The sequence below is a fragment of the Tursiops truncatus genome, chromosome 20 (genome assembly GCF_011762595.2).
Source record: "Tursiops truncatus isolate mTurTru1 chromosome 20, mTurTru1.mat.Y, whole genome shotgun sequence".
NCBI lineage: Eukaryota > Metazoa > Chordata > Mammalia > Artiodactyla > Delphinidae > Tursiops > Tursiops truncatus.
The window spans coordinates 56753710-56769095 of NC_047053.1; the positions used below are offsets into that span (position 1 = coordinate 56753710).

The 15386-nt window shown below is 55.5% G+C and overlaps 1 protein-coding gene across 2 annotated transcripts in view; it reads left to right on the forward strand.

Annotated features, from left to right (window-relative positions):
• Positions 1-15386, forward strand: part of RGS9 (regulator of G protein signaling 9) — a 64985-nt gene continuing 49599 nt past the window's right edge. The window contains exons 1-3 of one of the 2 annotated variants that reach the window (XM_073798383.1): positions 1-175; positions 11558-11654; positions 15184-15234. In XM_073798383.1, coding sequence (XP_073654484.1) covers positions 119-175; positions 11558-11654; positions 15184-15234 — 205 coding nt within the window. In that variant the 5' untranslated portion in view covers positions 1-118. The remainder of the gene's footprint in view (positions 176-11557; positions 11655-15183; positions 15235-15386) is intronic. The other variant, XM_073798384.1, reaches the window with a different exon arrangement.

Sequence of the window (15386 nt, forward strand, 5' to 3'; positions counted from 1 at the left end):
GGGTCGGGGGCGCCGCGAGCAGCACAACCCAGCCCGGGCACGGGGACGCCGGCTCGCTCTCCGAGGGCTTTCTCTTCCCTCCGGTTGTGTCCAGGTTCTGCGTCCGCCAGGGTCCAGGATGACAATCCGACACCAAGGTCAGCAGTACAGGCCGAGGATGGCATTTCTGCGGAAGGTGAGCGCGGCCCCATCACCTGGGCCCGGGAGGGGCGCGGGGACCAACTCCGGGAAGTGCCGGCGGCGATGTGGGCAGGGGCGGGGGGCAGCCCTTGTGGTCGGTTAGTGCCGCTTGATGTCATTAAGTGACTTATTTGCCTTGTGTTTCTGTCTGTCCGTCTTTTAAAGACTCTAATGATTAGGTTTCCTTGTTACCTGTTTATAGTGGAGAATCTACAGCCGAGGGCGACTGCCGGCTGGAGGCTGAAAACAACCTGTTACTTGGGAGAGCAGGCGCAGGAAGGCAGTTCAGCGAGGCTGGGTCAGATTTGAGACAGTCTCCTGATACTATTAGAGGCTCCCAGATGTTAAATTAACATGTTTGCTGTTTTTCTGATTCAACACTGCAGTATTTGAAAGCGTGTCTGTGTGGTGAGTGTGTACACACAGACCGTGAAAACGGTGTGATTTGCAGGCTAAAGGGACACCCCACTTGAAGCGCTCCTAGATTCCTTATTCAAGTGTGTGTATTTGTGGATCTCAGGTCTCTCTGTGTGCAGCGGAAGTCAGGACCCTCCCCATGCAAAGGCTTTCTCAGAGCAAGTGGCTGGGCACAGGGGGTGTCCACACTGGGGACTTGTGCGGGGTGGAACGCACCTTGTGTGGTGATGTATTTGGGGATGAAATGGCTCATTTTGTTCTAGGCTTTTGAGATGACCGGTATCAGAAGGGGTCAGCAGAGGATTAGGTCCTGGGTCACTTGCCCGCCCTTCCTCCCACTTGCAGCCACTTTTCACAGTGTGGTGTCCACCGTCTTAGGCTTGTCTTGAGTAGAATTAGCTGAATGCTTTGTGACAGTAAGAGCCCTGCCCTGAGCCCTTGGAGCTCAGCAAATTGGCGTAGTCAAAACTGTCCTGATTTGTCTAAGACTTTCAACGCTAAAACCTGGCCAGTCCCGGGCACACTGGGACAGCTGGTCACCCTCGGTCCAGCTACTTGAATAAGCTTGTGCGTATTCCAGGTGGTAGAGGTGTGAGGATATAAAACAGAGGGGGAGTGCTGTCTCGCTGGGAAAGAGCCCTGAGAGCCTCTACTGCAGACACCACCTCCTAAAATCAGAGAAAACTGCCCAGACTGGATCTCTGAGAGCCATCAGGCATCTTCCAGGAGTTCCCAGGACTGCCGTCTTCTCCCAGACAGGGCAGCTCGAGCGCTGAGGCTCTGAGAGCGATTGTCTGGAGACATTCTGTTTGTTTTTGAGCCTCAGACATTGTGTTTCATCAGGACTGTTATGTGGTAGACATTCCTGTCTTTACCTGGGCCTTCTGACTGGTGTGTTGGTCTCCAGCCCATCCTCCTCCACCGCTGCCTCCTCTTTTCCACCCCAGCCTCCCGTCCTCCACCCCTGCCTCCTCTCTTCCACCCCAGCCTCCTGTCTTCCACCCCACCTGCCGGCCTCCACAATACCATTCATCGGCATGTTGGGTTTCTTTCGCAAACCGACATGGATCCCCTCGCTCTGAAACCCTCCGCTGGTTTCCCCCGTGCACAGGGTGATGTCCAGCCTTCCCAGCCCGGCCACTGAGGACCCTGCTCCCACTCACCCCTCCGGCTTGACCTCCCGCCGGCCTCCCACACCTGCCCTGCAGGGACACAGAACAGAGCAGCCCCCCTCACTCAGGGGGGCTCTGGCCTCAGTGACCTCCTCGTCTTTCCAGGAACCCTGTGCCCTTCAAGCCTCAGATCCCTCCACTGGGAAAGCCCTTCTTCCCCTTCTCACCGGCCGAGCCCCCGTCCCCCCCACTTCCGGGCCCAGCTCGGGGGGCCCCTCCGCTGTGACGGCTGGCTCTCCCCACCCCCCCTGCCCTGCAGACCCTGCCCGCACCTCAGCGCTGCTCTCTCCCTTTGCCTTGTTGGATGGGGGGAGACCCCCGTCTGTCTGTGTCTTCTGAGGTCCTCGGTCAGATCACAGAGCAGGTCCCAAGAGCCTGTGCCAGGGGGCCCTCAACCGTGAAGCAGCTGAACGAGGCGCCCAGCCTTTGGAGAGGAGCCCAGGCCTAAGGAATGTGGACTTGGGTGCAACTCTCACCCACCACTCAATGGATATTTTTGAAGTAGGCTGTGTCCCCAGTGGGGCCCTTACATGAGTGTTCTCATCTATTCCATGAGACAGAGTTATCATCACCATTTTACAGAGCGGGAAGCTCAGAGGGGTGAAGTCACTCGCCCCAGTCGTAGCCGCTAAGTGGTGGAACCAGGAAAAATACAGATTGTCGCCAAATGTGAACCAGTGCTGTAAGCTTTCCTAGGATGTTGGGGGCAGGAGAGGCCGTGGGAAGGCCTGCCCGAAGGTGCCTGGGGGACGCGGAGCTGAGAACTGAAGGATAAATGGGGGTTCTAGGCAGAGAGAAAGAAGGCTGTTCCAGGCAGAGGAACGGCGTGTGCTAAGTGCGTGTGCTAAGTGCATGTGTGTGTGGGATGCCGCACAGTGGACCGCCTCCCGCGGCCCCTGTGAGCTCCTGTCCTAGTGCTGGCCCGTCCCCCCTCCATCCGCCCCTCCCCCGTGACGTCCCGATCTCCACACCAGCCAGGAACAGCTGTTGCTGCCCTTGGGATGCGCCTCAGGTCTGACTGTCTTGGTGCCTCATGGAGAAGCCTCGACTGCTTTGCTTTCCTGTGTGGCGTCCGGCATCTCCTTTTGCTGCGGGGCAAGGGGGTGCGGAAACAAAAGGGAGGAGACCCGGGCAGAGCACGGGAGCTTTCGCTTGTATCATTCTTTCATTCAGCACGTGCACAGAGTCGTGCGCGTCTGTGCTGGGCGCTGTGCCTGATGCTGGGGACACTGTGGGATTAGGACACGGCCCCTTCCTCCTGGAGCTTAGGGTCTAATAGAGAAGGACCGCTGTATAAGTAAGAAGAATGTTCTGCAGGTTGTGGGAGGCGTCATTAGAGGAGATGCACGTATATAAAACGCAGAGCAGGGAGTGGTCAGTGCCATCTGGGTTGGGGACCAACAGCCTTCACAGGAGGGCTTGTAACTGAGTGAAGGTGTGAAAAATTAGTAGGTGTTTTTTTTTTTTTGCCAGGAGGACGGGAAGATGAGTGGCATTTGGGGGAATGCGGAGCTTGGAAGTGTGGAATAGCGTTGTGCCGTGGGAGAGTCTTCAGGGGTTGGGGTAGCTGGCCGGGGGGCAGGGGTGGGCAGGAAGTTGGTGATGGAAAGGCTGGTAGTGAAGGAGGCTCTGGAACTGGGGGCTTCGCACATCCAGCCGGGGGTCTGACGCTTTCTGTGTTCGCTGAGAAGCCATTTGACGTTTTAAAATCGGGTACGAATAAAACGAGTTGGTTCCCATGTTAGAAAGATGATTCTGATTAGAGGGTAGGAGTGCTTCTCCACCCTGGCTGCACTTTAAGGAACATTGTTATCAGGTCACCTTCCTTAGAGTTTCTCATTTACTTAGGAGATAATTAAGTAGTCAAGTCAGATGGAGTCCAAACATTGGTTTTTTAAAAAAAAAAATTTATTTATTTATTTGGCCACACCGGGTCTTAGCTGCGGCATGTGGGCTCTAGTTCCCTGACCAGGGATCGAGCCCCCTGCATTGGGAGTGTGGAGTCTTAACCATTGGGCCACGAGGGAAGTCCCAAAACGTTGGTGTTTTCAAAGAAAAGCTTCCCACGGACTTCCCTGGCGGTCCAGTAGTTAAGACTCTGCACTTCCACTGCAGGGGGCAAAGTTTCCGTCCCTGATCAGTGAACTAAGATCCCACATGCTGTGCGGTGCGACCAAAAACCAATATATATATATGTATATGTATAAAATCAAATACAGAAAAGCTTCCCAGGTGATTTGAATGCACAGCCCAGAGGAAAGCCCCAGGACATTTGGTGACATCTGGAGACATTTGGGGTTGTCCCAGCTAGGGAGGGGGCTGCCCCTGGCAGCTGGAGGGAAGAGGCAGGAACGCTGCTAGACACCTACGGTGCACAGGACAGCCGGCCCCAAATGTCAACAGCACCACCACTGGAGGGCGCCCTGGAGGCTGGGGACCTGCCAGGCCCAAGGCAGAGGCCGGGTGGGCCGAGCCGGACGGTCCAGGAGGGAGGTGAGGCGTGCCGCAGAGGCCTGTTAGGAGACGGGTCAGAAACAAAAGCAGAGTCCGCAGAAGCTGACCGGGGTCGTGGAGGATGCTTCCCGGGCTTCTGGCTGGGGTGGCCTAAGCGCCGATCGAGCGTGTGTGGTGCCCCTGAGGGTCCGAGAGGCTTCGGGGTGAGATGGCCCAGGGGTCTGCTGGCCTCTGGGCGGACAGGCTCCTTAGTGGGAGCCCCTTCTGTTTGCCAGACAGCCCCGTGGTTGCAGGTCACTTGCTCCCTCTCTGTACAGAAAAGTACTGATTATTACCATCCCCCGGGAACCTTCTCCGGCTCAGAGGAAAATCCCAGCCCGAGATCTCGCACAGGGAGTGACAGCGAGGGGCAGCGTGGGCGTGGAAGGTGGGATGTCGAGGCCTTCGGAGCCGTCGTTCCTGTTCCTTGGTGACACGCCTGCAGTCACGCAGAGGCACGTGGCATCTGACGCCCCCATCCCGCCCCCAGCTCGGCGTCACCCGGGGTTCAGCACCGCCTGGTTACCCCGCCGTCCTCGTGTGGCCCAGGATCGCGGGGAGCTGCGTGTGGGAGACGGGAGGGCGCCTGACGTTTGGGGCGGGGGTGGCCGTGCCTCCCTGTCTCTGGGGGGGTGCCCACCAGGCGCGAGGAGGAGGGCGCGAGAGTTGGCAGCAGTTGGGAGCAGAAAGGCAAGGGCTCCTCACCCTCTGGGGACCTGGGGACACAACTCGGGTTGTCCCCTGTCCGTGGTGGGCAGAGGGGCTCTTCTGCTGGAAGCAGGGCTGGAGCCCAGAGCCTGTATGACTGGGCTGGGGCCGCCACGGCAGAGCACCGCCGGCCCGGGCACAGTGTGCGCAGCGTGCTTTCCGGCGGCCTCTGTCCGGGGCCTGCAGACGCCGTCTTCTCCGCGTGTCCCCACGTGCTCGCCCCCCGTGGTGTCTGTGTCCTCATCTCCTCTTCTTCAAAGGACACCAGTCACACTGTCACAGGGCCACCCTAGTGCCCTCCTTTTAACTCAGTTACCTTGTCAAGGACCCTCTCTCCCAGTCCAGTCACATTCTGAGGTCCTGGGGCTTAGGTAGGACCCCAACCTATGAATTTGAGGGGTGGGCACCGTCCAGCCCATAACAGAGACGGAACCAGCAGCCTGAGTCCTACGGTTTCCTTGTTGGGTGCCTGGGGAGACCCCTCAGGGGAATTGACACACGGAAAGTTCTGAGGAAACTGGATCCAAACCCCAGTGGGCCGAACGCCCTCAGAAAGTTCTCGAGGTCCCTGTGGTGTTCCCTGCTGCCCTCAGCCCTTCTCTTCTGTGAAGGTGACACACCCGCCAGAAAGAAATCTGACTCCCCTCATTGTGTTCCTAAAATAGCTCTCATTATTCCTCCTCTGAAGGTTATTTTCAAACTCTTTATAACTAGATTTTTTTTTTTCTAATGCAGAGAGAAGGAATCAAACCCCCTGACTTTCTATTGGAGAAGCTCAGGTTTCTAACTCAGAGCGGGGGTTTCTCTTTCTTCTCCAATATATGGGCGCCCTGACGCCATGAAATGCTGCTGTTTCAGCTGATAAAAGTTTTGGAGCAAATGTGGACTTTCCTCCGGCAGTTACCCTGGGAAAGGGGAGGCCCGGGCTCCGACGTCAGAATGGCGGGCACTTCTGGGAGGAGCAGGTGAATCCGAGGCTCACGGCCAGCCAAGAATTCCAGAAAAGCATAACGGGAGAGGATGTGCATAAAAAAGAATGTCTGTATGCGTGTAACTGAGTCACTTTGCTGCACGGCAGAGACCGGCACAACACCGCAAATCCACTGTGATTCAGTTAGAAAAAACAACTCCAGAAAAGGTGACCCCTGCCGCCCGTGGCCCCTTGGTCCCCGCCCGCGTCCGGGGGAAGCAGCCGCCCTCCGGCCACCTCCTGGGGTGTCCCGCGCCCCCTTCTCCGCTGGGAGCCGCTCGGTGCCCCCGTGGCCCGAGACGCCCCCAGGCCCCGACCTTGCAGGAGGCCAAGCACTGCAGCTCCGAGTGGAGCGGAAACGCGTCATTTCCGTTCCAGAAGGATCCCGCGAGCCGAGAGCGCGTCTGTGCGGACGGGCTCGCGCTGGGTCTTGCACGAGGAGCCCCGGGCGGCCCTGGGCCCTGGCCGGTCCCGCGGGCAGCTGAGGGTCCGGCGCTGGGCCCGGAGCGGCCGTGACCTTTGCCCCTGATCTCGGCCGCTTCTCGGGATTGTGGTTCTGCTGCCGGTGCCGGTTTAGCAGCAGGTGGAAATAGGACAGCCCAGCCCTCGGCGCTGACCTAGGACGTCGTGTGTCCCCCTCCTCCCGCCCTGGGGACGTGGGGGGCCTGCCAGCTTCCGGGGTGGCGGGTGGCGTGTCTCCAGTTCGGGGCTCCCCGCCTGACCTTTCCCCTCCAGCGCAGCCTGGCCATCTCTCTTTCTCTCTCTTTTAAAAAAAATTCTGTTTTATTGTGGTGAGAACACATCACACAAGAAACTACCCTCCTACATTTTTCTAAGTGTATAATTCACAATGTTGTTAATTATAGAAACAATATTGCAGGGCAGGTTTCTAGAACTTACTTCATCTTCTTGACTGTAACCTCATGCCCAGTGATTGCATCTCCCCGTCTCCCCCTCCCCCAGGCCCTGGCAACTGCCCTTGCACTGGTTCCGTGAATTAGCCGATTTTAGGTAGTGGAATCGTGCGGTCCTTCCGAGACCGGCTTACGCACTTAGCATAACGTCCTTCAGGTTCATCCAGGCTGTCGGAGATTCCAGAATTTCCTTCCTTTCTTTAGGGCTAAGTCATAATCCCTGGATGTGCCACATTTTCTTTACCTGTTCACCCACCAGTGGACACTTAGGTGGTTCCACATCTTGGCTGTTGACCACGGTGCTGCTGTGAACTGGGGAGGGTCCATATCTCTTCGCCATCCTGATTTTGATTCTTTTCGATAAATACCCAGAAATAGGATTGTTGGATCATCTGGTAGTTCTGTCACTGACCAGGGTTCTTGGCCTCCTTGAGCAACAGAAATTGAACAGAGACCAGACAAGAGATTCAGGCAAGGCTTTACTGGGGCCGCTGCTGCAGCAGGGGGACTGAGAACAAACAACAGGTCCCCTTGCTGGCTGGCTGGGGGGGGGCAGCTGGCTCCTTACGTGGGGTGAGGGTAGGGGTGCGTCCGGGGGTCGGGCGGGAGTGGTGGCTCAGGCGTTCTGCCCACCCCTTGGTGGTGTCGAGTGCAGGGGGCCTGTGCAGCACCCTGCTGTCGCTCCTGGCTCTTCGGAAGTGGCAGCTGGGTTCTTTGGGCCTTTTTGTATCTTGTCCAGAATTTGCCCCAACTGGGCATGCGTGCAGTCTTTTTTCGTCCCTTATAGTTTCTTTGTATTTTGTTGCTTGAGGTGACGTGTGTCCAGGTGTGGGCACTGCCTCAAAGGGCCCCAGGTCCCAGCCTGTCTCAGTTCTATTTTTCATTTTGGGAGGAACCTGCATACATTTTGCATTCCCACCAACCGTGCCCGAGGGTCCCAATTCAGCCTTTCACTTTCCTGCGTCAGCCAGCGCGGGGCCCCTCGCACCGTCCCTCCCTTGCAGTACGGCGGCCGGCTGGGAAAATCCTTCTCGCTCTGTGTGATGTTTGGGGATCATCTCCGCCATCCTCTCCTCCTCCCGGCTCTTGCTCCCATCCCTGCTTTCCCTGTTTTTTGGTGCATAATTCAGTCTGCAGTCGCTGTCTAATAGATTCTTTGTGCATAGCGTGGTATTAGGTGCTTTCGCTGCTTCATCTCCTTTGATCTTCACAACATCCGTCTGACGACGTAGGTACTGTGCTCATCTCTGCTTTACAGAGGATGAGCCTTAGTGAAGTTTAGTGATTCACCTCACCTGCTCATTGGAGGATGATTTGAACTGAACTTTATTCGCACCCAGATCCCTAGTGTTTATCTTAGTTCATTTGTTTATCTTCACACCAATATCTTCCCAACTCTCTGAGGCCCGGGAGGCTGTCTTTTATCTTCCTGTACCAACCCCCCTGCCAGGGCTGGGCACCTAATACACGCTCAGTAAACATCTATATTTGGATGATTGGTAGAGCAGGGTTTTTATTCCCAGGCATCTAAAGACAGCTCTGCATGCACAATTTTAAAGATGCACTGATGATACGAACACTACTGATGTTAATGATTCCAACCCACAAACACTAACAAATCTCTCTCCTTATAAAGTATGTATCTTTTTTTATTATTATGCTGTATTATTTGACCTACATGTTATTTATGATTGTATTGATTAATTTTAAATTCTTTTCCTTTTTTCTTTTTTAAACCCCGCATTTGTTTATTTATTTATTTTTTTGGCTGTGTTGGGTCTTCGTTTCTGTGCGAGGGCTTTCTCTAGTTGCGGCAAGCGGGGGCCACTCTTCATCGCGGTGCGCAGGCCTCTCACTATCGCGGCCTCTCCCGTTGTGGAGCACAGGCTCCAGACGCGCAGGCTCAGTAGTTGTGGCTCCCGGGCTTAGTTGCTCCGCGGCATGTGGGATCCTCCCAGACCAGGGCTCGAACCCGTGTCCCCTGCATTAGCAGGCAGATTCTCAACCACTGCACCACCAGGAAAGCCCAAGTATATATCTTTCTGCTTATATATCTTTATATATCTGTCCTTACAAAGCATTTTTACACAATTACTTAGATTCTAAGAGGTAACAAAATGCTATCAATTGTGAATATACTGTCATTTTATGGTAGAGGAAGGGAATTCAGAGAGGTTGAGTGGACTCCTGCAGTTACGAGAGAACCTTGAGGACATGAGAATCTTGGGTTCCTTTTCTTTGGGCCACAAGCACACGCAAACTCTAAAAGGACTTTGGAAATTGTAAAGGGCTGTACAGTGTGAGGATGAGTTATTTTATGAAGCAGCAGGAGAGAAAGGATCATGTAACCAAGCTAGTTAAACCGGGGGAAGAGCGGCGCAGTGAGCCATTTTGCTTTGGGTTGTGGTTGGGACGTGGACAGGTTGGGTTTGAGGGGAGACCCTCCGTGAGCATCTGTCCAGCCGTGCGCAGCTGCCCTGACCTCAGGAGAGGGCTTCCAGCCGGAGGAGGACAGGAGAGGTCTTTGTTTCCACTTACTCGTTCGTATTCTGTGTTTCTGCTTTTGCTGCTCACTGAGCCTTAGGGTCCTCACCTGCCATCCTTTGCCCTTTCTGCCTCCTCATTCCTATTCGTCATTTTATGACCACTCCAGGAGTGCCTCTCCCGGCCACCTCCTCCCTGGCACAGGTGTGTTGTCAGGACACCGTGGCCTCACCCTGGTCACTGTACTTCCCGTATCGTCCTGTAATATCCTTGCACTAGACGGTGAACTCCTTAAGCTCAGGGACCAGAGCTCTTTATCTTTGGTTCCCTGAGTCCACCATGGCTGCCTGGTTGTTGAATGACGGACTGATCATTTGCAGGCACCTGGGGGGGCTGGGGGTGTGCACGGTTTTCCCCTCGCGAGGAGTTTCCTGGAGCATGAACTTTGAAGCGTCTGCACGTGAGGCTTTGTCGATGCCTGTCATCAGCGTTGACCAGAGAAGTGCTTGGTGTCTTTTTTCAATTGTGTCAACCCATCCAGTTTGTTTTAAAATATCCTTCAGTTAATTTTACTCCTATTAATTTTTTCAAGTGGAAAAATGTTTTGTATTCATCAATGTTAAAAAAAAAATACTCTGAAGACAATCAGGGCTGTCCTTGTGGGTGTCTCCCTGCAGTTCCAGCTTCCTCCGATGGTTCGTGGATTCTCTCTGGTGTCAACCCTCTCGTCGATGTTCGTGAATCGAGTTCTTATCTCTGACGGTCGTGTCCTTTGAAGTTGGGACATTTCCTTTCCAATCCCCTTCCAGACGTCGTGGCTATCTCAGCAGCCCTTCACAGTCAGCATTCCAAAAGCAGAAGTGTCTGCTCTCTCAAAGCGCTCCTCCTTTTGAAATTTCTATTTTTGTAACTGGCAACTCCGATCGTCTAAGTTATAAACTTTGCGGTTATTCTTTGCCACCCTCACTGCACCAGTCACTTGCACCTACAGTTAATCCTAGGTAATTAGAGTCAGAACGAGGGCTCTAAAAGCCATGCGTTCTTGTTATCTTCTCTGCCCCTGCCTTTATTTATTTATTAATTCATGCGCCGGCTCTTTACTGGGTACTGTCCACGTGCTGGGCACTGTTCCAGGCAGTCAGAATACAGCAGCAGACAGCAACAGACAAAAGATTTGCCCTCGGGACTTCCCTGGCGGCCCAGTGGTCAAGATTCTGTGCTTCCGCTGCACGGGACGCGGGTTCGATCCCTGGTCGGGGAACTAAGAACTCACATGCTGTGCAGCGCGGCCAAAAAATTAAAAAAAAAAAAAAGGAAGATTTGCTCTTGAAGACCTTACTTTCTAGGAGTGAGGGAGACACATGGCAAACGTTATGATCAGCAGGTAGATTATTTCGGACGTTGGAAGGTGAGTGCTATAGGAATGGGGGAGGAAGTTCGAGGTTGCAGCACGAGGTAGGATGCAGCTGGGCGTGGCTTCTGAGCCTATGAGGGGGAGAGTCGGGGGGAAGAGATCCCAGCCACGTAGACCAGTAGGAGAGCTTGGCCGCTGACTGAGTGGAATGGCCCTTGCGGAGTTTCAAGCGGAGGAGAGATACAGCCAAAAATAATTGAAAGTCTCGCACGGGCTGCCCTGCTGAGGACAGACCGAGGGGCGGAAGTGGGAGGGGTGGAAGCGCCATCATCCTGTGCCCGGACGGCCGCAGTGGTGGTGAACAGGCCCCTGCTTTTCCCTGTTGGGGCGGGTTTCTTCGTGCTTCGATGCTCCTCTCTCAGGTGTGGGCCCGATGACACCGCTCCCCAGCCAGAGCTGCTGGGACAGAGCCCACCCTCTGTGGCCCCCCTGAGACCCGGCCCCTCCCCTACCCCCGTCCCACTCCCACCCTGGGCGCTGTCGTTCTCCCGTGCCTTGTAGCTCTGTCACTTTCTAGCCAACAAAACCCTTTTTTTTTGCCAAGTCCCACCTTCTCCTAAAAGCCTCTGCAGCATCTCCTGGGCAGAATGAATCCGTCCGAGCTCTCACACCTGGGGAGGTGTTTGTGCCTCTGACGCGCGCGTTTAGTTCTCAGCTGCGCGCTGCCCACCTAGGCGGTGGGCTCCTGGGTATAAGGGCCCCGTGTTCCTCTTTGCATCTTTTGCTCCCTCGGTGCTGCCAGAAGGGCCTCACTCAGCCTTCGAGATGGTTCTGCTTAGCCAGCTTTGGCGGTTCTGTCTTGCAGATTGAAGCCCTCGTCAAGGACATGCAGGACCCAGAGATGGGGGTCAGAGTGCAGAACCAGAAGGTCGCGGTCATCAGCGTCCCTCACGCCATGACGGGTAATGTATCTTGTGATTTGGTCTTGGCCTGGAACAGACCGTACACAGAGGTTGGCAGACTATAGCTCGTGGGCCAGATGCGCCCCGTGTTCTGTATCTGTGAATAAAGGTTTATTGGAACAGATGCACGTCCTCATTTATGTATTGTCTGCAATGGCAGAGTTAAGTAGCTGTGCAGAGACCGTGACGTGGCCCACAAAGCCGCGTATACTTACTGCTTACTTGCCCATTCGTGCAGGCTCCTTCTGGGCGAGGAGTCAGAAAGGAAAGAGAAAGGAATCCAGTAGGTCCCCTTGTGAAGCCATTCCTCGTCCCCAGGAGGTCATTTTAAAAACTTCTACTGTTGTTTTTTATTTGATTGTCTTGTTTGATTTGTTTTAATAAAATCAAGTAGCAGAAAAAATACTATTTGGCAAAAAAAAAAAAAAAAAGAATTGGCCTTTGTTTTCTCCATCCTTCCCTGTCTTCTAATTAACATTCAGACCCTTCTTGACTCCCCCAAGGGCAGGGCACCTTAGTCTCCTTTCTCTGGGGGCGGGATAAAGGGCGTCATTTCAGGATATCGGCAGAAGGGGCTGGACCCCCAAATAAGAATGCATTTTGATCCGTGCGTTGCGATGGTTTTGTGATTTTGGTAAAATCCGTGCGTTGCGTTTGTTTTGTGATGTTTGCAGTAAGGAGTCCCTTTCCCACCGAGTCGTGTTGTTGGCAGAGGGGGGCAGCTTCTCAGAGCGCGAGCCTGGGACTCGCCGCTGTGCTGAGTCCCCTGTGAGCCCTCGCTCTTGACCCCATCCATGACCTGAGTATTTGTCACTCAAGGCACTGGGGTCTCTGCAGAGGCAAGCCGGCCGGAAGGAGGCGTGTCCCAGCCAGCACAGCATCTCTCGGGCTCCCAGAGTGTGAGTGACAGACGGCGGAATGATTGGCATGCGACAGGCTAGCTCACAGAAGAAAAGAAAACTCCAGTGGTCTAGACTTGGGAAAGACTAGGACCCAGAGCAGCCTGGGCGCCCCAGGACGTTGCAGGCTGCCTCTGACCCCTGACCCCACCCCCTCCCAGCTCCTGGTTGTCATGAATTCTGGTTGAATTCTCCACTGGATTGGGCAACCCTCGAGGGGAGAGATCTCGTCTAGCTCATCTGAGTAACCCCTGCGCTTAGTGCAGCTGGGGGTCAGGGTGGAAGTTTAACAAAAGTTTATCGAGCGCGTGAATCAATCCTGGTCTCGAACTGTCCAAAGGGCACTGGACGTTGACTCAGGCACCCTGGGATTGAATCCTTTGGGTGCCTTTCTTTTTTTTTTTTTCCGTGTAGCCCTAGTCTCCATTTCCTCATTTGACAAGCAGAAGTAGTGATCCCTGCCCCAGGGGGTGCCTGCAGGAACCAGACAAGGCTCTAGTGTGCACTGGCCGGTGCTCAGTGACGCCCCACGGGGCCCATAGCTGGCTGTGTCACCACGATAAGCGTAGGGAGAGATGTGACCCCCCAGCCCTTTCTTGCAGCCGGGGACACGGAGACGCAGAGTTCTAGCATCTTGTCCCCAGGTCTCTAAACGCATCCAGGGCTGAGCGTGGGCTTGAGCCCGGCTACACCGCTCCAGCGTCCATGCTCTCATCCCCCGTCCGGGATTGCAAGCTGCTTTCCTTCCTGGCAGGTGGGGCCCCTGGTTCCCTGGATTTGGTGGGGGGCCGCCCACCCAGCCACGTTCTGCCTTGTTCATCCTACTCGGGTGAGTCCCAGCTGCGGTCAGAGCCCAGGAGGAGCCCTGTCCTGCAGTATCGGCCCTAATCAAAGCAACCGGGATCAGTGCCACCCGACTCCTCAGAGGGCAGGGGACTCAGGACTTAAGGGGACGACGGTGGCCGACGTGGGCTCTGAGCAGCCTGTGGTGCTGTCGGCATAGATCACGTGGTGGACACACCGGGGCCCCCGTAACCTCATTCGACCCATTTCAGGAAGCGGTCAAGTGGATGAGAAAACCTTCAGCGCCTTGGTGGGGAGCGCTAACCTGTCTGCTCTCCGCCGGGGGCTCTCTTTCCTGGTCTGCACACCACCGTGTAGAGACTTGGGGTGGAGAGTCTAAAACACCCAGTCCTGGGATTTTTAAGTAGGGGTTTAGGTGAAGAATTTTGCTTTTGAATAAGCAAAGCGCTGACTAAAGCCAGGAGCCACAGGGGAGCCTCTGAAAGCCGTCGCGGTGGGCATGTGGGCGTGGAGAGCTGATAGCTGGATATCTGTGGCCCGGGGCGTGCGCAGGAAGGGCAGTTACAGGGGGTCCACCCTCAGCCACACTGCGGGCAGCTCCTTCAGCCCAGAGAGTGGGGGAGGGGCCCTAAGCCCTCCCACCCCCCCGCGGGTGTCAGAAGAAACGCCCCTTGGCCACCCCCAAGTGAGCGAGGAAGTGTCCTTTGCGACAGTCCGGCTACAAGGACACAGGCAGCGGGGTTTCAGACCCTGACCCTCCTCCTTGGTGTGTTTCGTGGGCCGGTTTCCACACAGGCAGGGGACCCAGCTCGGCCTCTGGAAAGCAGGCCGGGGTGGCTGGAAAATATGGTTGTTGGCATTTGCAAGATGACGTCGGAGTTGGGGTGCATCTTTCTCCCGAGATGATCCCGCCCGCCTCCTGCAAGGAGTGTGTTCTGCCGATGGGGCCAGAGGGCCCGGGCCGAGTGGGAGGCCGCGGCTTCCCTGGGGTCCTGCATCAGCTCTGGACTTGGTGGGACCCGGCTTGCCTTGGCCCTTAGATCAATCTGAACACTTGCTGGGGGCGGAGGGGTGCACATTCCCTCCTGCTCTTGTCCCCGTGTGCCTCCCCTGGTTTCTTCCACGCCGGCCTGCAGTCTGCGTCGCTCCCAGGCCAGCCCCTCGGCTTCGTAGGGCCCAGGGCGAGAGGGCGCACGGAGCCCGCATTCCACGGTCTGAAGTTGTACATCACCCCACAAAGTGTTCCTAAAAAAGCGGCTCATCTTAACTGCTTCGACAAAAGCGTCATTACAATGACCTGGAAAGCCAGGTTTCGCTTTAGAATTCTCTGACTCCTCAGAGTTCTGCCTGGGAACTTGGGGGTGTGGGAGAACCAGCCCTGCCCTTGGCGCACCCCTTTCCCCTCCCGTCCCTGGCTCCGGGCTCCATTCAGAGTTCCACGGACAGCTTGCTTTGGGTCTGTTTTTTTTTTTTTTTTTCATTGTTAAGTCTTAGTCTGTTTACTTCCTACTCGGTGAGTGACAGTCCAGGCACCAATTATTGTAAGGAAAGAGAATAAGTATCACAAGAGAGGTGAAGCCTGAAGGGTGTAGGGGACGTTAGGCTGGAAACCTGGCCAGAGTCGGATCATGGACGGCCCCGAATTATGGGCTGCAGGGTTCGGACTGAACTTTGCTGGGGAGAGGGGAGGAGGGGCATCCCTGAAGCTTTTGAGCAGAAGGACGAGATCACGGCTGAACAGGGAGGAGGCCGGCTGGGCGACCGTGTGGAGGGGGGCGTGGAGGTCGGGGAGGCTCTGACGGTGGCCAAATGCTTCTGCTTTGCAGGGAGTGATGTTCTGCAGTGGATCACCCAGCGGCTGTGGGTCTCCAGTCTGGGTGAGAGCTCGTCTTTTCCTCTGAGACCAAGGGCTGCTGTGTGCGCGTCACCCTGGGGGCATCTCTGGAGGGTAGAAGCTAAACGGGGGTCAGCCCGCGTCTCTGAGAAATTGACATTTTAATTGGAGAGATGAGAACTTCATGGGTAATCA